Source organism: Glandiceps talaboti, chromosome 6, assembly GCF_964340395.1.
Source record: "Glandiceps talaboti chromosome 6, keGlaTala1.1, whole genome shotgun sequence".
NCBI classification, from domain to species: Eukaryota; Metazoa; Hemichordata; class Enteropneusta; family Spengelidae; genus Glandiceps; species Glandiceps talaboti.
In genome coordinates this window covers 19,116,999-19,142,405 of record NC_135554.1, presented here as the reverse complement: position 1 = coordinate 19,142,405, position 25,407 = coordinate 19,116,999, and the positions used below count along the sequence as shown (strand labels likewise).

The window sequence follows — 25,407 nt, the reverse complement described above, 5'->3', positions numbered from 1 at the left end:
AGATACTAGGGATAATGTTGTGGATGTGGAGATCTTGACCTTGGTCTTGACAATGTCGAGAGTGCGCCAATCTAATCATTGGAAGTTGTGGCCTTCAGCTCAGCCAATGAGATCCAAACAATACCTTCACACACAGTGGGAAATAACCACTGCCTTTAAACATTTCAACATTGGTGGCAGCGGTGGGATTAAGTCCTTACCATTGATTCTGGGACTTGTGTCCTTTCACATATCTGACAACATTGTAACACCTATTTTTAGCCTGTTTTCAGTTTACAGAGACTTTTCATGCACCCCCACCCCCACCCAGGATAGGGAAACTGATCAGCCCCTTAGCAGATCAGTCAAATCATGAAATATAAATATCTATATATAATATAGTTTACTTAAAGCTGCGCTTAAATTTCTCTCTTCATTTCATTTTTTAATGGAACAAGAGAAACTTATCATTGTGAAATCTTAGTGATAACAGTGAACAGATGCTGAACTACAGAAAAATATAATCACGTATGGCTATTGTAGACACCAAAAAAAATAATTCCCTTTTTTTGGTGATTTAAGTCAGGGCTATTTGGATCACATTTGACAAATTAAATCTGAAAGCTGCCCAAAAACAAGCTTATTACTGGTAGCTTTAAGACTTACACAGGACAATAGTCGACTCTGGTTCCCATAGCGTGAATGCAGTATGCTTATGGAGCGTAATCCATGTCAAAAGTCGAACTCATCAAGTGACAAGTCAGGTACATCAAATGACAAGTCAGGAGCGTCAATTGACAAGTCAGGAACGTCAAGTGATGAGTCAGATCAGTCAATTGACAAGTCAGGAACCTGACTTATCACTTGACGAGTTCGACTTTTGGTGTGCATTAAGCTCCATAGTATGCTATTGATTGCAGAAGATTTTCCTATCACGGCTAATGCCACATAAAGCTGGAATTCAATATGCTTTTAATAGTACACTTATTTATCACATCTTCCTGTGGGATCTTGTTTAAGAAAGACTGTGCATCACGAATCTAAGTTTGCAAAGAAGTTACAGTAAAATAAGTTACTTTCAATGACATTAAGTCTCATTGATGTTAGAATTTAAATTGTACTACCTAGAGACGACTCCAGAGGAATCAAACCTGTGGATTCTTCAAAGACTTCCTCTTCGAACCCATTTTGTGATCAAAACAAAGAGTCAAATTACATGATTTATTAGTAATTCTATATCCATTAAATCTACTCATGTAAGCAAAACCTTTGAAACGATGCTTACATGGAAACGATTTTTACTCATTTTTCATGTAGCTAACAAATTGTTAACAAACAGATCCGGTTTATCAAATGACAATCCTCTTTAGATCAGCTTGCCAACACCGGCTGACAAACTGCACATGAATATCTGAAAATTACAATCCATCTCAGGTTAGGAAAGCTATTTATACTATCGTGGCTACCAATCTGATCAAAATCTGATGTGGTGAAAACGGCTAGATGTCTTTATTTAACTCTATTTTATCGTTTTGTGTCACTGTTGTTCCGGTGGGAAGGCAGCAATCACCCGGAACAAAACGATGGAAATAGAGGTTTTATTACACTGGATTTTAATCAGATTGCTGCAGATACCTGCTTTGCTCAGGACAGCAAGAATAACACTTGTACACAAAATCTATATCCCAAAACTTGAAATTTGTCATCAATTTCATGTATATGTAAATTTGCATACATGTCTAGAACACTTTCCAGGTGCAACTCAAACAACAACAGATAAATTTATATAAATTTTCATATACCAGGTGTAAAGATATGTAATGTCACAGTTCTATTTATCCAAATCACGTAACTGTGCATCTTTTGTGTGGGCAATTCCGCAAAATGTTGTTTCATGCATGAAAAGATATTTTTTGTACACAGGGGCACAGACATTCAAGACAGACAGTTTACATTGATTTCATTGAAATGCCATTGGAAGGTGGTCACTATGAGCAAGTGGTTGCTCTGTAAAGGTGGCCCATCAGTGCAGTTATGACTGTATTATATTCATTGCTTGGGATATCTTTGACACAAAAGTTCATAGTTTATAAAATATTTATTCTCCTTCAAAAAAGCAAATATAACTCTAGAATAACATCATTTACATAAAAATTTCAATAAATCTACTTAACATGTGCTATACGATGTAGCTAACTTTTGGCAACTAACTTTTCAAAATAAATAAAAAAAATTTTAAAATGAAATATAATATTTGTGACAAGTACTTGTCAACCTATGTTTTGATTATTTTTGTCTGGTAACATGATTCTGCGATAATATGGCCAAATAAAAAAACCCAGTGTGTTTCCGATAACCTGACCGACCCTAGTTTAAGCCCTCTAAACAGATTTTAGGTAACAATGGTACAAAGTGAATGGTAACAATTTACTTCTATTTCCATGTATACCTTCATGCCTTTGCCTCATCTGTGGTCACTTACAAAAAGAATCATATTCCAGAGAGAAAACAGGTAGGTCTTTTTAGACTATACAGTCTGTATAATGTGTTTGTCTACTTAACTTATAATTGTCTTCATTTACTTTTTTTACACCTCATTAAACTCTCAAGGAAGTATTTTGACCAATGAGTATCTTATCTTGGGGTCGAAGTAATTTTTCAAACATTTCAGGTAAAATAAAATACAATTCCGACCTACCTACCCTATTTTCTACTTTTAGTAGGAAGCCTCAATGATTACAATGGGAAGGCTGGGTATGAGGCAGTGGGAGACCTTTTTTTTTTATTTTGCCTAATGATATTAGTTATCCTATGGGTAAGTATATTAACACTCACATTGTAAGCATATGGATATTAATTTTGTAGAAAACTTATTCTAAAATTGTTTCACTTGGTGGATATAAAAAAAATGATGACAGAATCCCATCAGGAGTGAGTGCAAGTGTGGCATACCATGATACAAGTGCTTGCGGTGTTTTCTGTGGTTGTACTTTCATGAGAATAATGAGTGAAAAAGTGCAGCAGAAAACACCACATGCATGATTACGAAGACACCTGAGCAGCCACACTGGCTCTCACACATCATGGCATTCTGTTATCACAACATACTGTTTATCTGAAAGAGCACAAAATTCTGTAAAAATTCCAGTGTGATCACGTGATTTCAAGTGCAAGGAAAGGCTGCAGCCTCATTTGAATATCATTTGCATACATGTATGCACTAATGTTAGTGGTATTGTACTGATGTGCATATACCACTGACTCGTATGCACTTGCATCGGTGCAAGTAATCACTGGTACATATGTAGTAATAAAAAATCTAAACATGTATTTACTTAAAAACAATTTTCAGACATGATTATGTTGCTTATATTGTTATATCTATAATACTAGTATATTGGTGGTCTTAACTGATTATACTATAATTACATTTATTTGGTGACAATTGCTGATTGAATAGACGATCTAAATAACTTTTCATACTTCACAGTGAGTTAATTATAAAAATTATTTCAAGACTAGCAAATTATCTGTCTGTAGGCACTGTTGAGTTATGTCGAATCAAAGAATTAAGGACTTTAATAGTCCTATTTTGTGCAACTTGGAGTTATTCGTATACAAACAAACAAACATCCTCCAGGTAGAGAGAGGAGAAAGTAAATGTTGACACAGCCATCTAACATCGACAAAGAGTTCTTAGCTCAAAACATCTGTTTGCACTTTTACTAAAGAGAGTGTTTTCTGGCTTATCTCTTCAATATTACGAGACCCAGTGTCTGACCATGTTTTCAATCGAAGTATGAACGATGAACTACTACAACATACTGAACTTGCCCTGATGCATTGATGTAGATTTAGCTATAGTAGTCACAACATTGCCTACTCAGCAGCAAAGTTGAATAACACTAGACTTTGATAACGCCGCCGAACAGGCACGCAATGATCATTGTTGCAAATAAACCCCTGTCTATTCGTAGATATCATCATGGCTAGATGTACAGAGTGATGTATAAAACAACAAACCTCGGTAACTGTAAGAGGTGCCAAATTTGAAATGTATTACGACTGAAGTTACCAGCACCGACGCGCACAATTGCAGCACATCTTTGATCTGACCCTACCAAATTCTGTACAAAGACACAGACTTACTTTGGTAGTGTATCAATATCTTGCTCAGTAGTTTATCATTCATACTTTAATTGTAATATGAACATTCTTTATCTGGTTAATACTGACATATAAAATTGGTTTAAAAATGTAAAATCATGGACAGGTGTATATTAAAAAACTTTGAACGGTTGAGTTCATGCATGTAAATATTTGCATTGATAATACAAAAAAAATAAATGTAAGGAAAATTGTATGTATGGCAGTCTTCAAGTTACTTGCCTTACAACACATGTAATTTAGGAATTTTCACTGCAATTAATAATGAAAGAAAATAAATTTAAAGAATATTGTGTGTATGGCAGTCTTCATACTACTCATATGACATTTTATAAATTTTCACACAACAATTTAACTCTAAAAGCCTACTACCTTAGAGTGTAAATACATAGAGTTACAGAAGCCAACTTGAAGGGTTAATGTTCAGGCAAGAGTTTACTGGAAAGACAATCAAATAATTCTGAAGTAAAAAGGCAGAATAAAATCTTAAAAATGCCCTTCAAATATAATCATCATTATCTGATGGACTAACTAAAGGATCTGATTCATCTGAACTCATGTCTTCATCTTCCTCCCCTAGATTACTTTGTTCATCACCGTTACGGAGTTCACGAAGGTTTACATTTGTGGAATTCAGATTTTGAGTCCTATCTCTGCCCATTAATGGGTCATTTCCCTCAGAAGACAATGACGACCCCTGCCTTGAGTTTGCATCTGATATGGAGTTCGTACTTTGTGCTACATAATCAGATATCTCGTTAACATCAGCACCACTGAAATTATCATTTGGTGCAGTGTCCTCGCTTTGTGCTACATAATCAGATATCTCATCCACAATGGCATCAGTACAGTTATCATTTTGTGATGCCACAGTATCTTCAATCTGTGCCACGTAGTCAGGCATGTTATCACTTCCAGCACCGTCAGATGTATTTGGCATATAATCCATGTTTGTACTGACATCTGGAGATGAATCTGTAACATTTAAGAGTGACATGACTGAATCCTGAATTGGTATTGATGAACCACTGGAATCACTAGTCTCTGGACAAGATGAGCTCTGACTAGAATGTGAGCTGTCATCCTGTCCACATGGTCCTTGGTGTACACCATCTAATGGCACATAACCATTTGAAGTAGTTCCACTCAGCGCTCCTACTTGCTGTGCTGGATTTCCAACACCACCAAAGTTATCACCAATGGGTAAACCTGAGTCATTATTTTCATGTCTGCTGCCAGCCAAGGTGTCAATGTCACCGTTAACTTCTCTTCTCTCATTCTGGACAATTCCACCAGTCTCACCAATGGCAGTGTAGTCAGAGATATAATCTTCATTATTCATTGTTAGAGCAGGTGGGACATCTCCATTCCCCAATCGTCTTACTTCTCCATCTCCTGGTCTCGAATTAGTATGCCCGAGTCTTCCCAAATTTCTACCTGTATTTCCATTTCCAACAGCTTGGGGAATATCTTCAAATGCTGTATACCCAGTGTCAGGAACATAAGCACCAGTAGATCTCGTTCTAGAACTAGGATTCTCTCCAACTGTTGTGTAATCATTGATCTCATCACCATTTGTACCCGTACTCACATTATTCTGAACTACTGATTGTCTTTGACCAGCTGTTTCTCCAACTGCAGTGTAATCACTGATGTCATCTTCACTACTATCTCTTTCAGGCTGTCTGTTCTCTTGTACACATGCCAGTTCAGCGGTTTCCCCGACTGCAGTGTAATCACTGATGTAGTCTATAGCATTTGTCTCAGGCTGCCTAGTGTCCTCTTGTGCCACCTCAGCTGTTCCTCCAACTGCTGTGTAGTCATCAATGTAGTCTCTTTCGTTGTTCACCTGTTGGTCATTATTTGGGGTTGCTTGTGGAAGATCTCCAACCGTACTATAATCATCTATTGGAGGTCCTGATTCAGGGACATCACCTTGATTATGTTCTGGGTTACTATGATGACCACCCTGCCTATTCAGCCCATTCTCTGTCACTTCTTGTTCCTGCATGCGTGGAGTTCCTCTGAACTGAACAGCTGGTACATCTACAACAGCTGGCTTCCGATCACTGGCTGCTTGTCTCACTTCTTGAATAGCAGGCATCAATGTGACTGGATGAGTGGTACCCCTACCTAGGTTTATAATTCTAGAGGGAGATCGACCAGGAGTTGGTTCTTCTGTCATTGTACTGTAATCCCCTACTTCACAGGTTGTTCCAGCAATACCAGTTTGTGGTAACTCCCCACCCTGTATAGTAGGTAACACTGGTTGTCCATCAATCTCTGATATCTGAGTGTAGTCATCAGCATTAGGTGACAAGGGACCCACAGCTCTCTTTTTATCCTTGTGGACACCTCCCACCTCAATCGTTACATGCCCCGGCTTCCTAATCTCATTGTTTTTATTGTTGACTGCTACAGTAGAAGGTTTGTGTCCATTACACAAATCAACTCCATGATCAGAAGAGTGAGTACTGACACCATCAAGGTTGGTTGTACCTGGCTGTAGTATATCATCGTATGTCTCAAACAAATCTTTGGTATCATGTGGAAGATCAGTCTGAAACAAAACAAATTTGGACTAAGATAAACTTTTGTTTATATCTTATGTTTTTTATTTAAAGTGGCATAAGCTGAGTTTATAAACTTTTTACTCAAGTGACAATACTTACATAAAACCTTGATTAAACTATTCTAGTATAATGTTAATGTCGATACATGCCTTCTTAAAGACATTATAATTCATGTTCTAGCATTGTTAGAACTGTTACATTGTAGGGAGATCCTGTACATTTTTTATATGTATGATAAATTATGTTCATACGTTATATCTATATACCAGGTTTGAGTTCAGCCAATTGCAAGTGATGGTTAAGTATACTTCAGTAAGTACAATACTGTGAGTACCTTTTAATATGAAGAACAAATTACATCCCAAAACACAATATAGACCCAGCTTGTCCCCATTTAAGTACATAACATACAACTAGCTGCCATGCGAAATGCAATAAAAATTAAAATAAATTATTATGAAGACAAAATAAGTTGAATTGTAAAATTGTCAAAATTCAACCCATGTCATCTCCTATGATGCAGTAAGTTATACTTTATACTACCATAAGCCAAATCTTCAATAACAAAGTCAAGTTGAAATTGTGCATGCAACCTAGTATTAAAGTTGCCAGTAATTACTGGCATTGGCACGTGATAAATGGGCCAATGCAGGTGAATTTCTGTCAATACCTGCATTCAGCAGGTGACATTTTAAATTTACTGGCATTTGAAAGGTGAAATTTCAACTTTGGTTGCATTTGACAGACAAAATTTGTACCACTTCCATATTGACTATTTTCATGACAAGGAATCTTTTTTAATAGCATTAATATGAATATTGTCATCCAATAAAATTGATGATTATTTGTATTCAACAGAAAAACATGGCATTTGTGACAATGAATATTGATAAGAATTAAACTTTCATATATGTTATCTTACTTTGCTCCCAAGTTCTACATTTTAGGAGCCCGTTGCTCCTAAGTTTTAAATTTAGGGGCAATTTGCTCCCAAAATTTAAACTTCAGGAGCAAATTGGTCCTAACTAATCTTGCTTAAAGAGTTAACTTCCTAGGCTGGCATGTTACACCTGAAATAAACTTTCAGGTTTTTCCACACAATTCAAAGTGTCTACACACGTATACACATGGTACATAGCTTACCGTTTTCTTAGGAATTGAGGGCTGTGGCACAGGCTCCCATGCACCATGTTTTTCCGAAGACTTGTAACATTTGAACACACAGACTACCATTCCACCAATGGCAGCCAAGGCAATTAATGGTAAGAGGATATACTGCCAAACTGTAGGAACGAGAATAGAGATGTCATTATGAATATCAATTTAGCACAATCACGTTCATAATTTATAATAAAGATATAATCGTCACGATAGAAGATTACTGTATCAACTGCAATACTGGATCAATGTATGTTTAATAGTTATTTCATAGACAGTGGAAAGACCTATTGAACCTTTAAATGGTGACATCCTATGTTTAGGTTGGAAGTACTATAAACCAAATCATTAAAGGGTTCAACTACATGTATTGCACAAAAATGCAACTGTAGCTATACCATGCATGAGCCAAAAATATGGAATATATACTCTGGTTGTTCTATGTCACGACAACATGCGTCTATGTAAGACAACGAGTGTCATTGGTTCTGCTGTGTTCGAAATATGAGTCAAAATGCTCAAAATTGCCATTACTTTCCCTTATTTAAAAAAAATATTACTGGCGACGGTATAATTATATTGTCTTCATTCAGCCGGATATACTTGTGACCTAAGGGTTGTCACCACTCATCTAATGACTTGTAGTGACAAGGGCCCCTTAGGTCACTTGTATTTTCCTTGGCTGAACAAAGAAAAATATTCAGGAATAATGTCTAATTATGTTCTTCCACAAAGTGAAGGAAAATTGTCAATAATGGTGTTTCCATGGGAATGCCAAAATAATTATGTGCACGGGACATGGAAGCAAAGGAAGACCGATGCTGAAATTCTTTGTATTACTTGTACCACTGTCCTTACTAGAATTAAAGATTTTCAGTATAAGAATTGGAAACTGGATGGGATGCACAAAACAAATAGTTACCTGGGCTAGAATAACAGACTAAAGCTTCGTTAGCAGAAGTGGCAGGACCTCTCCTATCCATGCGGCTAGCACTAACATTGCATCTGGCTTGCACACCTTCGTCATTTTTAACGTTACCACAATTTACATCAACAACAGTTGCTGTTTCCTTGGTTTCCTTAGTAAACATCTCTTGACTGGTATTTGTGACCTCCATGACACATGTCACGACATACATGTAGTCTACTGCATACAATGGTCCATTTGGCCTATGAAGAAAACAAATCAAACACATAAAATGACTTTTAAGTCAAAGTACCTGGAACTAATAATATTCTGTAAAGGTCAGGGTTGAAATCCCGGGTTGTAACATTTAATGTTATCTTGTCAGCAGAGCCATAAGGTTTTGATAGGGCCATTCTTTATTAGGGATAAACTGTTTCCATGACAACTGTTTTTTCATACCTGAATTTTTAATCCTCATCCAAAGTGGGTCTTTAAGTTAATTCATTTATGTAGTGATTGTCTGTACATGTATATGTTACACCCAATCCGTGAAACTGCCCAATTCATGAAATGTGCATGTAACTTTGCCCAGTTCATAGATTGGTCGTCAACCAATAAGCAATTGAGAGTATAGATTACGATCTAAAAGAGGTGAAATTAAATTTTGGTGGCAAGAGTTTTGAACTGGGGTGTTGATTATCAAAATCTATCAAAAACACAGGCTACACTGAATTATAATAAAATAAGAATTGCGAAGTGATGAGTTTGTAAATACATGATAATAAAGTTGTTTGATTGATATTTATTTTGTGTGTGTGTGTCCTATAAAAGATGCTCATTTCATGTACTGGGCATATCTTACAATACCCACTTCATAACCTGGGCAACACGATTGCCTATTTCATGAACTGGGCAAAGTTACCTACCCATTTCATGAATTGGACAATTTCACAGATTGGGTGTAACATATACATATAATTTGGCTCTAACATAATTTTTAGTATCTTTAGAATAATCATTTTTACTAGTAAAGTAACTTGGTAATTACATAGTATTTGCTAAAAGGCCTTTATTGTCAAAGTCATGTGGCTATAAGTACATCATAGCCATAATTCCCTCATTTTATGAATAATGAGTCCCAACTACAACTAATAATTGAAAAGATCAAGAAATATACCACATGTAGGCCAAGTTGTATGCATTCAGACCAAAAGGTATAGGATTTATTTTCTGATAAGTGTACATGTACATCATGACCACATGCTAGTATGGTTTCCACAATTGGTTCTATAGTACTCAAAATAGGAGTCAAATCACTAAAATTTGTTACCATTCTCCGAACTTTTTCACAAATTAAGCGTGATCATAACACCAATACTCATCTTTACCTCATAGTAACAAGGCCCCTTAAGTATACCTTGTTATTTCATTGGCTAAGCAAAGACAAACATCTGGGCATTTCTGACTCAAAATAATCTTTACATCTAGAAATTGAACTGGAAAACACAAAATGCACTGAACAGAGTTCTTGACATTTGAAAATAAGAACCAAATCTCAATCATACCTTAGTGGAGGTAACCAGAACACTCTGATTTCCTCTGATGACAACGATGATGCATTAACTTCTTGTGGAGCACTGGGTACTAAAAACAAAAGAAAATTGTATGGAAAAAATTACTATTTCATGTTTAATGATCTGTTTAAATTACTTCCATGATTTTGTCGTATAAGAGGAAGACTAGTGAATCATATTTCTGCATGTATTATATTTTGTAATGATTACTGCTATCAATTCACATGTGATCAGGGTATGAAAATTGCACCTCAGTTACTTAATATTCATTCACTTTTGAAATCTTGAAAAGAAAACCTACTGCACTTGCATGTATTTGGCCATTTTAGGGATTTCTTGCATTGGTTTATGGGAATACCTCTTGTGATGACATCATGTTACCACAATCTCAGTGTCTTGACAAAATAAAAGAGTGTTAAACGAAGAAATTGTGGTACATGTGATGTTATCACCGTATGTTACCATCTACCTCCAATTTTTGTGCTTACACACAAGACAAGATTTCTGCACACAAGGTTTTAATAGGGATAAACAAAATTTATATTACCACCTACATCCAATTTCTGTCCTTGCATCAGAATCCTGCCTACATGGTTAGGAATGAACACAACTTGACAAATTCTATGTGACCACCTACCTCCAATTTCTGTTCTCGCATACACTGGATCTGAGTCCTGCCCACATGGTTCACTAATAGGTGCATCATTACAGGCACTGACAGTAATCTGATATGTCTCATAGCCACACAGGTTCTCAATTATCCACTTTGTCTTATTACTCCTCTGTGGGATAATCTGACAGTGTTTTGTATTATTCAGAGGACTGGCTTTCACTCTGTAATAAGTTACGTTTGTGTTTGGTTGTTCTGGTGGTGACCAGGTTATTGTCAGCTTGGTGTCTGTTACTGAGTCACCGGGTATCTGTAAGTTTTTAGGAACATCTTCAGGAGCTATAAAAGATAGATATTGGATGATGTGTACATTACTATGTTTTTTTACAGAATTATGCTATGATAAACTCTATATTTTGCATGAAATCATCATTATGCCCCTAAGGAACATCGATCACTGCCTAAAATCAAATCAATCTGCCCAGTGTTTTCTCACTTGAGCCTTTTGACCAAAAGGTCAAAATTCTAATCATATTTGCATACCAGCATAGAGAACAATTCTTCATCTACACATCCATAGAAACATTCTATCAACTCAGAGACTAATTATTAGTGGTTTGTGTGTTTACGGTTTCTTTTTCTTTACACTTAAATCACATCTCTATGGTATCATCATTATGATGATTATTATTTTCCAACCTGAAACTTTAAGTAACATCAACACACACACACACACACACACACACACACACACACACACACACACACACACACACACACACACACACACACACAGTCAGTCACACACACAAAGCATACACACAAAAACAGTCACACACAAACTGGCCTATAACATTACATTACTGAAAGGCACAACACAGCTGCACTAAAATCCTGAATCAGAATTATCCTGTACCTCCCATACTGGTCTTTCCCAGAACCAAGCCAGTTGGTGGGCCTTGTCCTTGAGATGTGAATGCCGATACTGATACAACATACTGTGTGTTTGCTTTTAGTTCTCTCATCACATAATGTTGTTCTGCTCTGCTTGCTTTAAGAGAATTTGGGTCAATAACGGTGAAATTGTCCATCCTAGAGGTTCCGCCTGAAAACATAAATTCAGAAATTATCATTGTCTTGGCATTTTGATAATATCTATTTTTGTCAAAGGTTCATATGTTACTCACATAGGAGTAATAGAAATAAAAACTGGAAAACTGAGGAGTGGTCGTATATTCGTCTCCAGTCATGCACACCAAGTCACAATCTATTTTCTACAAACAAGAATCGATTTACAACAACAAATTGCGGACAATTCACCTACGTTCATTTTTACATGTAGCTCCCAAACTTTTGAACATTTTGCCAATTCAATTGACATCCATCAACACGCCAGTCTACCCAGTACATTGTTTCAAACAAACCTAAGGACATATTTGCTACCAAAGTTTAAAGAGTTCTATAACCAAATGAAAACACATTTAAATTCTTTTAAACAGCTGTTTTCTAATAACGTGTGAAGATTAGGGAACTCTGGTAACAGAGGGGAGAATCTGGTAGCTAACTAGATATTCAAAGTATAATCATAAAGATTTCCAGTCTGAGGGAGAGTTGTACACTTCAAGTTTAAGCCGTCTTCTTACCTTCACATTCAAGTCCTTCATCACTTTGACAAATATGAATACCATAGAGACGAATAATTCCATTCCTTTCTTCCTTGCATGGTGGATTCCAGCTAATATTTAAGGCTGTAGGCTCCTTCTCAATATTTTTAATCACCAGATCAGTAGGAGGGCCGTCAGGAACTGTTTTAGAGGGCAAAAAAGATATTACTAGAAAGAACATTCAGGCAAGGTCCGTTGCTAGGCATTCACTTGTTGCTAGGCATTCACTTGAAATTAACCATGTCTTTTGGAAACTTCTTAAATATCAATGTAAATTATCTTATTTATCATAATTTATAATCATAAAGCTCATCATTATATTATTCATCTTCATGCTAATCAAATTTTATAAAATTCTAGTAAAGACATTTCACTTGACAGAGTGTGTGTTTTTATTCAACGAATCCAGACACTTACCCCCTTCCAAGGTGTACAGACGGACAACGTTGGAGAAATCACCAAAGCCTACTTCGTTCTTAGCTTGAACTTTGAACTCGTACGGGACTTGACTGCGCAGATTTTGTACCACATAGTTAAAGACTGAACTATTGACTGTTATCTGAGTCCTGAACAAAATAGAGATATTGAAGATAGAAAGTGGGACAACTATGATATGGCACATCACAAAAATCCATGTTACTGAACAGTTTTTTGACCTAATTTTAAATTACACATTCAGTATACTTTATTTTAGTTAATAAACAACTGACATATTTGAATTATTTCATTCACTGTACAATTCTCAAAATAATTTACTTTCATCAATTAACAGTGCAGTAAAATATCAGATAGTTCCAATGTTATGACGACTGACAGCCATCTTCATTTGAGAATGAGGCTGTGACCCCAAAAAGGTCACCACCTTGAGCCTCAAGTAGTGTACGAGTGAGCATGTTTCCCCAGGTCTCCTCCCGCTGTAATGGTAGGTAAAGGTTTAGTAGATGGATGGCTCCACTCTACCGGACCTTTATCTACTGAAAAGGCGAGAACTTTTTAAAATCACAGAGTAACAATTGTCTTCAGAGCAGGTAAGGACACCTTTAATACCAGCAGATTAGAACAATGATTTGGGTTTATTATCTCAAGGCAAAACAAACTTACCACTGTCGCTTTGTGCCATCATCTTCTAAGTAGGCCAAAGTATAACTTTTGATTTCTCCATTAGGATCAACTGGTGCTTCCCAGGACACAGAAATAGCACTGTCAGATATAGCTTTGACAGATGTCAGATTGGGCCGACTTGGAGCTGTATAGTAATACACAATGTTTAAATGTTTTGTGTTCTTTTGACATTATAGTGGCAAAATACGAATCTGTCAATTTTGGGTCGTTGCAACATGTTTTGGCACAAATATGTCCTTTTATGACAAATACGACCGTTTTTGTCCTTTTGTGTTCTTTTGACGATATAGTGACAAAATAACCCCATTTTAACTAATCTGTCAATTTTGGATTCTTGCAACATGTTTTGGTACAAATACGTCCTTTTATAACAAATACGACTGTTTTTGTCCTTTTGACGCTATAGTGACAAAATAACCCCATTTTATTGTCAGTGTGGGATGACTTAGAGCTTAACAACAAATATATGATGAGTAACTTGATATTTGTCAATGTGGGATGACTTTCATAGAGCTATGCAACAAAATGATAGATGTTTACATATCAGTACCCTGATGATGGTAACTGATCCAGTTAGCCATTGCAGTGTATTGGTTTGTTAATACTTCAAATCCATCATACATCATAAGACATCCCTTGTGAAATACTTACAACTGAGCAAAGCAACAAAATGATGCCAATGGCACTGTAGTCTGGCAGGAAACCACACACAGACACTTTTGACCTGGGTTTGCAACTATTTCTAAACAAATGGCTACAAAGCTTCATCTTTATTGCTACCTGTTAACCAGATTTAAACTGAATGCCCTCCGTAAGGGTGGTCTTACAATTTCATGATTTATGCAAGAAATTTAGCTCTACATCTGTGATTTTTTCAAGTCCCAGTGAAAGTTAGTTGTCAAAAACATTGTTCAAATGCCAGGAAAGCTTGCCATCCTCGACTGCACTCAGCTTTCGGGATCCCCTAAATACCCGGGATATGTACACCCGTTTCCATGGCAAATAATAAACGAAATTGAAACCCGCATAACATTGCTATTATGCCTCAGAAAGTTTGCATACTTCATGGTACGCATCATAACAGTTGAACCAAATCATATACATGCGTGAAAGGTGTGAAGTGAGCAGACGATCATGACTATACATTTTTGCAATAAAGCTTTCAGATGATGTGTATTTTCAGTGCTCACCTCCTTGTTTTGATGTAATAATCTTCAGATTCAACGAAAATATCAATACAAACACTTGAAACCCTTGAAAAACAGAGTCTTTCTCAGTGTAGAATGTGATGAGATTCCATGAAGAGCATTCAGTGTCAATGCTCTGAGAACACGTGATAATATGTATCAGTTAACTTACCAGTTCTTTCATCTAAAATACGGATGAAAGATGGTGGTGAACTGCCAGCATTGTTGATTGCTCTGATGCCAACTTCATATGCCTTGTACCTTTGTAGATCTGTATAAAGATATGTTAATGATGTTGGGGTTTTTTTATGTCAAATATTTGCCAGTCCTATTAACTAAATCTTCTATTGCAGTACAGAAGTAAATTAAAAAGTATTTCAACAGTGTTTCATTCATAAACACAGAAATACAAACAGTGACCCTTGCAAATATGTATGTGCGTGCACACATACATGTACATACATACATACATACATACATACACACACACACACATACATACATACATACATACATACATACATACATACATACATACATACATACACACACACAAACATACACACATACATACATACATACATACATACACACATACATACATACATACATACATACATACATACACACATACATACATACATACATACATACATACATACGTGCCCTGTACATACATACATACATACATACATACATACATACATACATACATACATACACACGCACACACATTATACACACGTACACACACACACACACACACACACACACACACACACACACACACACACACACACACACACACACACACACACACATGCGCTTGCCTAGATCTCTTAGAACTAACACCAGTCAATCTTATAAGTTATAGCAAAGTCCTACTTTAATAGTACCTTTGATGGTGTATTCCGTTGTCGTACCAGCTGGAATATCCGTGTTATTGCTATTACCCGGGTCATGACTGTCTTTAACAGTTATGAAGTATCTAGTAATGTTGCCATTTGATTCCCGCCTGGTCAGTGGCTGTAATGACAAACACCATGTTTCTTACAATACAGAAAAACAATCATCAAGATATGAATTATTCATAATCTACAACGAAACTATTCTATTTTAATGACAAGCTACAGACACTACACTTTTTATCCTGTGACTATGTTGGGACACTTTGCAGGAATGTAGGTTCTTAATACACAATTTCACTTTAAAAACCAGATGACAGTACATGATGCTTACCTGCCACGCTATTGTGACATCACGCTGGTGGCCATGGATACTTTTACTGACTTCATGCACATTCACGCCAACAGATGGATCTAGGGAGTAAAGAAATTGACAGTGATGGTAACACAGCCTCATTTATGCAGTCAGATATCAACCATGCTTACTTGGTTGTCAGATATCAACCATGCTTACTTGGTTGTCAGATATCAACCATGCTTACTTGGTTGTCAGATATCAACCATGCTTACTTGGTTGTCAGATATCAACCATGCTTATTTGGCAGTCAGATATCAACCATGCTTACTTGGTTGTCAGATATCACCCATGCTTACTTTGCAGTCAGATATCAACCATGCTTACTTGGTTGTCAGATATCATCCATGCTTACTTTGCAGTCAGATATCAACCATGCTTACTTGGTTGTCAGATATCAACCATGCTTACTTTGCAGTCAGATATCATCCATGCTTACTTTGCAGTCAGATATCAACCATGCTTACTTTGCAGTCAGATATCAACCATGGTTACTTTGCAGTCAGATATCAACCATGCTTACTTTGCAGTCAGATATCAACCATGCTTACTTTGCAGTCAGATATCAACCATGCTTACTTTGCAGTCAGATATCATCCATGCTTACTTTGCAGTCAGATATCAACCATGCTTACTTTGCAGTCAGATATCAACCATGCTTACTTTGCAGTCAGATATCATCCATGCTTACTTGGCAGTCAGATATCAACCATGCTTACTTTGCAGCCATATATCAACCATGTTTTCTTGGTTGTCAGATATCAACCATGCTTACTTTGCAGTCAGATATCATCCATGCTTACTTTGCAGTCAGATATCATCCATGCTTACTTTGCAGTCAGATATCATCCATGCTTACTTTGCAGTCAGATATCAACCATGCTTACTTTGCAGTCAGATATCAACCATGCTTACTTTGCAGCCATATATCAACCATGTTTTCTTGGTTGTCAGATATCAACCATGCTTACTTTGCAGTCAGATATCAACCAAGCTTACTTTGCAGTCAGATATCAACCATGCTTACTTGGCAGTCAGATATCAACCACGCTTACTTTGCAGTCAGATATCAACCATGCTTACTTTGCAGTCAGATATCAACCATGCTTACTTTGCAGTCAGATATCAACCATGCTTACTTTGCAGTCAGATATCAACCATGCTTACTTTGCAGTCAGATATCACCCATGCTTTCTTGGTTGTCAGATATCAACCATGCTTACTTTGCAGTCAGATATCAACCATGCTTTACTTTGTAAGTACTGTATGCACAAAATATCATGTAAAGACAACGATAGAGTGACAATGTAACCACCATACCTGCTTCTGCAGTGTATCCAATAGCAACAGATGACCAATCACTCCAGTAACCACCATTATTAGGAAATGCAGCTACACGCACATCATAGCGAGTATATGGTTCTAGACCATTCAGGGTGAAGAACTCTTGAGTGTATGCATTTATTTCCTATGTGAAATATCAAGAAACAGGTAACAGTTTTGAGTTATAGGTAATGCATGGAGTCATGGGTGGCAGCTAATTAGTGAGGGGAATGGCTAGCAATACCATGGTGATAACAAACATAACAAGTAATACGCAGTATTTCGGTTAATGAAGTTCTGGCTATTTCTCAGGTAATCACCACAAGAGGGCGTATAAGATTTGGCAAATTGAGGGCTAAAATGTTTTGTTATGACCACGGGTTACATGAAGTAGTGAATGAAATGTGTGTGAAAGAACTCTGTGTGTTCTTAAAAAGAGTATTACAATAGTGGTGAGGCATGTTTTGACTAGTGGTGGTGGTCACTAAAAAATAGAGTATTGTGGGAATAACATAGAGAATGAATGGTAACTTAGTGTCTGCTGTCTTTATGCTACAATACTCTACTATTCTGACCCTCACTTCCTGCCACCAAACACCTTGTGAACAGCACTCCTAGTGGCCAAACCATGAAATCTTTTATCTTTCCTATAACCAGAATATGGCGTACTAGATCTCATTCTCCAATACTTCTCTTCATTCAGCCAAGGAAGATATGAATGAACTATTAAGGGGCCTTGTCACTATGAGTTGCAAGACGAGGTCACTAGTATTTTCCAGCTGAATGAAGAAAAATGTCATGTGCCCCACTCATGTCAGATTCAATCCTCATTCTCAAATCCCCACATTACACGGATATAATATCAGGGATAACCTCACCTCTGACCAGATTTCGGGCTCCCATTCACTGTAAAACTGCAACTTGTATGAAAGGGTATAAATATTTGGGTGATACCAAAGACTTGATGGTTTCCATTTCACCTTGACAGAATGTGCAGTTTTGGTGATAACTTGGACAGCATAAGGGGGATCAGGAATAGCTATAACCAAAATGATATAATTATGATTAGTAGTAAATAGAGGTATGGTAGTTTATCATATACCCAGAAGATGTAAGGTATTAGCCTTTATCAAATACCCAGTATCACTTCAAATATTATTCAGTGGACAGCTCACACATCAAATACTTTCTGTTTCACATCCAGGCATGCTTTGCTTAAATATGGCAAGTGGTACACTCATTAAATCTCCATACACTGAGTGATTTGGTTTTGATTTTCTTGTCATATATCTTTACTTTTTTGTGAGTAAAATACGAAGGCACATGACTGGACTTTTCCTTTAAAAGGAAAACATGGAATGGATATGAGTCGCAAAGTTTTCTAAATTTAGGGATCATCAACAGAAAATTGCTCATTCAGTATACATACATTCAGTGTCTGGGTTAAAGTTCTTTATGGTTTCTGTATTGCCCAGGGAATTGGTAGCTGTGACTTTCATATTATGCAAAGAGCCTGCATTGTTGGGCCAGCTAAAATAGCAAGAATTTGATCCTTTGGTTGTGATATCTGGACAAGATTTCCACTCATCATCACTCTCAAAGCTGTGAAGAAAAAAGTGTTTATAAAATATCACTGAATTTTACTCACATTATAACCATGATTATAACTAATGATAGCCAAATTTTGTTGTCATGTGTCATGTGTCATGTCATATTAAAAACTGGGATTTCTTGTGAGTCACCACATAGTAAGAGATAGGAGAACACCAAATTTTGGTGCATCACTAGAAATTGTGTGCATCAGTGGTGCATCACATTGACTTAAAGGGCACATAGCCAAAGTGGCAAAACATAATGCCTCACTACTTTTATACAAGTCACAACAGGGATGCAGATATCGATAAGGGCTGGTAGATGACAAAATCAATTTTTTTACTCTGCAATGCTTCACAGGCTACTTTTTGAGGAATCTGTTTAAAAATTCTTTGCTTCAACCAGTTTATAAATAATATTTCCATCATTTGGCAGATTTATGAGTCTTATCCTTCTTCATACATGTACATTTTAACAATGTCATTTTCTTGTTCTGGAAATCTAATTTTGAAATCAGTGAGCTGATTCTCTCCCTGAAGATGTCCGTTTTGCCCCTAAATCACTTCATCAGCTATGGATGATGTAGACTTGTCCATGGTCAGTCACTGGACAAGTCATGTCATCAAAACATGTACAAACACAGCTGATCAAGACTGATTTTGACAAAACGTAGACAAGGTCAGAACACTCACTGTGAACTCTTCTTCAAGGTGTCGTGATTTAGCATGAAAATGAAAATGTAAACTTACATCCATTTAAACATTTCTGAATAGTATATCTGACAAGTTTTGTCTCATCAGAATTACAAAGTCTGTACATGCAGTGACTTACTTGTGTTTGTACGTGAACACATATTCCGTGGGTAGATGACTGTCAACTTCATCCCATGTACACCACATAATCCTCATGTTATGAGCCGTACAGGTGAAATTAGCGATATTTGGTCGGACTGAGAAAATACAAATGATAAGAACATGTTATATGGGAGATGTTCACAAAATAATAAATGAGGGAGTGGTCTTAGTAACAAGACATAATTGTGTCCATTTTTGAATGTTTATTCACTTGACTACCCATCACTTGCTATTTTACATCACCATACTACTGTTGCTATGGTCTTGGTTGCTAACTATATCTATGTGCAGTTTTTCAATGGTTCAGTATTTACTTGACTACCCATCACTCTTGTAATTTTACACTATCACATTTCTATTGCTGAGATGGGCATGGTCTTGGTCGCTAGTTAGGTTCAGTTTTTTAATGTTCATTCACTTGACTACCCACCACTCGTAAAATTTTACACTATCGCATTACCATTGCTATGGGCATGGTCTTCGTTGCTAGTCATATCTATGTCCATTTTTGAATGTTTATTCATTTAAATACCCATGAGTTTTGTTATCTTTGTGAAAGATGCTGGCAATTGGCTGTTGCTACAGGTATGCCCATGGTTGTTAGGAATAGCTGTGTCACCGTGTCTTGAACTACCTGGAAACTTCCAACCAAATTTCAGACTGTCCTCTCCTTGTAGTTTCAAATTTAGACATGGTACTTTTTGTGATTTTTTTTTAAGGGGGATCAATTATTATAGTGTATACCGTAGTACTAAATCTTTATCAAGACAATCAGAAAGTTTCAACTACTGAGAGGTTTCCCCACTTCACACTTACCTCCAACAGACACTTGAGTGGTTGCCATAGTAACATCATCCAGCACACATGAATAGTTTCCTTCATCACTAAAGGTGATATCTGGTAAACTCAATACAGATGTTGAATTGGAGATTGGTGAATACAAGTTAGTGGATAAAGGACTGGAGTTAAACAACCATCTAATGTCTTCTGCTGTTATCAATGTTGACACATTATCTTGTTGGAGATCACATTGTATGGAAAGGGTACGCCCAACTTCTGCAGATTTTGATTGAGGAGCTGTGACCAAACCAAAGAATGACACATTTTTAATTTAAATTCATCTTTATGCACATCATAACCATACATAGCCTACCTGTAGGCTCAAAGGACTAGCACCACTATGCTCTTTGCTATCCTAACTGACATTTTGATCTCAAATTTCTTTGTCTTTTCCTTTTTCCTTTTCAAACTGGCACTTTCTAAAGTCACTGATTGATTGATTGATTGATTGATTGATTGCTGATAGATAGATAGATAGATAGATAGATAGATAGATAGATAGATAGATAGATAGATAGATAGATAGATAGATAGATAGATAGATAGATATACAGACAGACAGACAGACAGACAGACAGACAGATAGATAGGTTGGTTGACAGACAGACAGACAGACAGACAGACAGACAGACAGACAGACAGTCAGACAGACAGACAGACAGACAGACAGACAGACAGACAGACAGACAGACAGACAGACAGACAGACAGACAGATAGATAGATAGATAGATAGATAGATAGATAGATTCATTGAACCTATTGACAATGTCATTTGATGCTCTGGTACATTTAGTTTACCATAATGGCAATACACAATCTCCAAAATGATTGTGCAGTGTGTTCCACAATGTTCATTGACGTCTACTAGTCTGGAATCCAGTCATGTGGGAAAGAAATTTTGCTCTTGCTTTTTCCCTACCACACCTGGCATTTTGCTACTATAACCACAGGGTAAAGGACCAATGATCAATTTTGTACTCGCGATTTTCCGGATTTCTAATATCATTTTCTGTATATTTCAAATAAAGTTTTAAATACTGTTTCCTCTTACTGTTTTTTTCTATTTCCTACCTGATATCAATGTCTTATCTGAGTTTATCAGCTTTGCATTAATTAGTAGCTTGCTAGAACAAACTCACTATTTGCCCAAATTAACGCATTATGCCGTGAGTGTAAACATCTACTGATCCGACTAAATGGTAATACACGGAAAGGGGTGAAACTCCAAAGGGACGTGTCCAGAGGACATCCGTAAATCACCCTGCCACTTAATTTATTCATGAATTCACAAAACAACAGGAAATAAACAAATGGTAAAATCATGCATATGTTATTATCATGCATATTGTTATTTCATTCTCAAATTAAAAAGCCGACGTATTTGAAGAAATGCTTGCGAAGACAGTTTTGACACGATTGAAAACCAAAAACGTCTGTCGCCTGGACAAAACAGTGTGTCGTTCATTAGGATCATGGATGTAGGATTGACATATTAAAAAGCCGACGTTGTCCAAGAAATGCTTGCCCGATAGATATTCACGATTGAAAACCAAAAATGTCTATCGTGAAAAATGTAGCATTGATGATATATTTAAAAGCCGACGTATTCGAAGAAATACTTGCATGATAGATATTCACGATTGAAAACCAAAAATGTCTCCAAAATGTAACCCGTGCAGCGCAGCACGATCGACATTTTCGAAAATAGAACGTCGCGTCGTTTGGTACATGATAGGACTTTTGGTTTTTATTAAATAGTGCGAAAACGTCACAAAAATGAGGAAAATGTAGGACGAAACTCAAAAATGAAAAAAGTATTGACTTCTGTGCAGTGTTTCATGAGTGTATTTTACCCTTTTCTCCTTCCTTATGTCCCAACATTTGCTACGAAGCGAAGATAGCATTGACAGAATGCGAGTTTATTCCCAGAGAATCCTGGGTAATTTGTTTACAAGTTAGGCACATGTCGCCAGTAATAAACAACTCAGGGGTCAAAGGTTTCAACTTCCGACTTCCTGCTTTACGGATGTCATCGGGACATCGTCAGTGTGTTGGCCGGGTTTCGTGTTAGGGCACTTACAGACAAGCTTCAATACTGTAACTTCATCAATGCTTCCCTTCATTTGTACTTTAGGGATTTCTGGTTGTGGAATTACCATTGTACCGTTTGAAAGTTGATTTCTTTGCAAATTTCTGGACACGTCCCTTTGGAGTTTCACCCCTTTCCGTGTATTACCATTTAGTCGGATCAGTAGATGTTTACACTCACGGCATAATGCGTTAATTTGGGCAAATAGTGAGTTTGTTCTAGCAAGCTACTAATTAATGCAAAGCTGATAAACTCAGATAAGACATTGATATCAGGTAGGAAATAGAAAAAAACAGTAAGAGGAAACAGTATTTAAAACTTTATTTGAAATATACAGAAAATGATATTAGAAATCCGGAAAATCGCGAGTACAAAATTGATCATTGGTCCTTTACCCTGTGCTTATACTTCATAAAACGTGTGAACAATCATTTGTTTTAGGGCATTTGTTTTCTTAGACAGTTTAACTTGTGATAACAAATAATGACGGCAATGGCGGGTTCAAAGGATGCAAATGTTCATGGAACAATACGAGAGGTGGGAAACTATGACAACAGGGCACACCACACTGATATACCAGGGCGCAAAACATTAAAGCAGGGTTTCCACTGTTGTACATTAAAAATGTACACAGTAAACGACCACTCCTGATATTTAATTTGGTTCAAATCATGAGCAAAATATCCCCCCCCTTTCAGAAAAACCTGGTAAGATTTTGTTCTGTATTATTATTATTAGAGAACAATATCTCATTATCCTTACAGAGAAATAAGGAGATAATATAGATGTGCTCCCCATTTTTCATGACAAAGTTATCTTAATTTTCAATACTAATGACATTTCTCTGGTGATAGTTGAACTAATGTTTAAATGCACACAAGTTTTAATCATTGTTATCTTGGTCATTTCATAAAAACTATCACCATGCTTGAAACTCTCATAAGCAGAGGAAGGCATATACAAAAACATTCGCATGACTGTCACCAACTCATCACAGAATCTAGGATTTAGAAGGTACTGCAGCAAAGCCGCAAGACTTTTTAAAAATGTACATGGTAAACGACCACTCCTGAGGTTTAATTTGGTTCAAATCATGAGCAAAATATGTAGCCCCCCCCCCCCCCCTTCAGACCATCGGAATTTTTGCAGCCCCCTCCCCCCTTTGAACTCTCAATTTTTTTTCATGGCCTCTCTATTTCTCCAGAGCCCCCCCCCCCTCCTCCCCCACCCATAAATTCTGACCCCAGCCTTATAGTGCAGCTCAAATTGATGCAGTAAAGGAATGTATACTTACCATGCAGTGATAGACTCTGTACAAACCCAATTACCATCACCAGTAGGTGAAGAACCAGAAATGTCTTCATTACTGCAACTTGGTTCAGTCAGTTGATCACAGTACTGAAATGGTTACACCAACACAGATCGTCGCACTCTGATACAAATTGCTGAAATTGAATAGTTTATATATTCAATCAGTACACTTTAAAGTTTAGCATACACACAATATCATGTCCACTTTGACCCAAACCGAGGGGTACTGATTCGCTATGGGACGTACATTACAATTTTTCATTGTGTCATTTGTGAACAATAACACATCCGCAGCTGCCATGTTTGGGATTTCTGACAGAACTTCCGGGTTGACAAAGACGGTGGACAGAATGTCTATGAAACAACAATGTTCCGTCGTACTAAACTCCAATGTACATGTATGGGGGTACCTGGTAAGGTTGTGCTCCAAACAGAATTCTAACTCGGCTGATCGTGTACTTACAGGTTTGAACCTTGACACAGAACGTGGAACACAACATATTACTCGTCTGGATAATCCCAAACACGACATTTTATAATGTTTCTACGGCGTTCAATTTAATTACAATGTATGAACCAGGCTTCTTACATATTCCGGCAAAAATTCAAATTGTATATGACTTTTTCGAAACAATAAATGTCTGTCCCCTTCAACACTGGAGGACGTGCCCATCGCTGAGTTCACGATCACCGTCGTAAGAGATAGTGCATATATGCACGAAGTGACTGTCACGTAAACAGTCACACGTAAACATACATGTACATACAATACATACACAAGAGTTACATTATACATAATTTTGAAATAGTGAATACATACAATTATCACAAACACAATTACACTGTAATAATGTACCATGATATCATACCATTATACATTGTCGATATGTACGTAAACATTCCTCCTTGTGACATGGCGGCCATTCAACTCAAACATTTATGTACGTGTGGCTTGGCTGGCTGATGTCCATGGCCGACCGACACCTGATTTGCATATTGTTCACTTACCGTGCCAGAGTACCGTGCGTTACAAAGAAGACCGATAAACCACTCTCGAGTAAATATACTTACCAAGAGAGAAACTGTAATAGATATAACCAAGATTTACGATACACTCCTTACGTTGTAACTCATCATCTACGATTTTGTCGATGTAATGGACGCCGCGCCGTTCTAACTTGCGTGTGTAATAGTG

At 36.9% G+C, this 25,407-nt stretch overlaps 1 protein-coding gene across 2 annotated transcripts; it reads right to left on the bottom strand.

The window, feature by feature from the left end:
• Window positions 1–1,928: 1,928 nt before the first annotated feature.
• LOC144436178 (uncharacterized) lies at window positions 1,929–25,407 on the bottom strand. 2 transcript variants are annotated; one of them, XM_078124889.1, is made up of 19 exons: window positions 25,284–25,407; window positions 24,196–24,346; window positions 20,788–21,048; window positions 19,949–20,066; window positions 18,954–19,126; window positions 18,403–18,563; window positions 17,522–17,669; window positions 16,181–16,260; window positions 15,838–15,967; window positions 15,114–15,212; window positions 13,734–13,878; window positions 13,050–13,198; window positions 12,612–12,773; window positions 11,885–12,073; window positions 10,996–11,307; window positions 10,350–10,428; window positions 8,800–9,047; window positions 7,863–8,002; window positions 1,929–6,706 (listed from the first exon to the last, which is right to left on the bottom strand). In XM_078124889.1, exons 2-19 carry the CDS (start codon window positions 24,263–24,265, stop codon window positions 4,646–4,648), a joined length of 4,725 nt encoding a protein of 1,574 aa, XP_077981015.1. In that variant the 5' UTR covers window positions 24,266–24,346; window positions 25,284–25,407; the 3' UTR covers window positions 1,929–4,645. The 2 variants fall into 2 exon arrangements, with proteins under 2 accessions (XP_077981015.1, XP_077981016.1); XM_078124890.1 differs by lacking the exon at window positions 25,284–25,407 and adding an exon at window positions 25,082–25,148.

Coding starts and splice junctions, on each gene's coding strand:
- LOC144436178 (XM_078124889.1), bottom strand. CDS start 24,265: ATGAAGACATTTCTGGTTCTTCACCTACTGGTGATGGTAATTGGGTTT. Junction 19,127..19,948: donor GTGTTCACGTACAAACACAA/GTAAGTCACTGC, acceptor TTTTCTTCACAG/CTTTGAGAGTGATGATGAGT. Junction 8,003..8,799: donor AGTCTGTTATTCTAGCCCAG/GTAACTATTTGT, acceptor TCGTTCCTACAG/TTTGGCAGTATATCCTCTTA.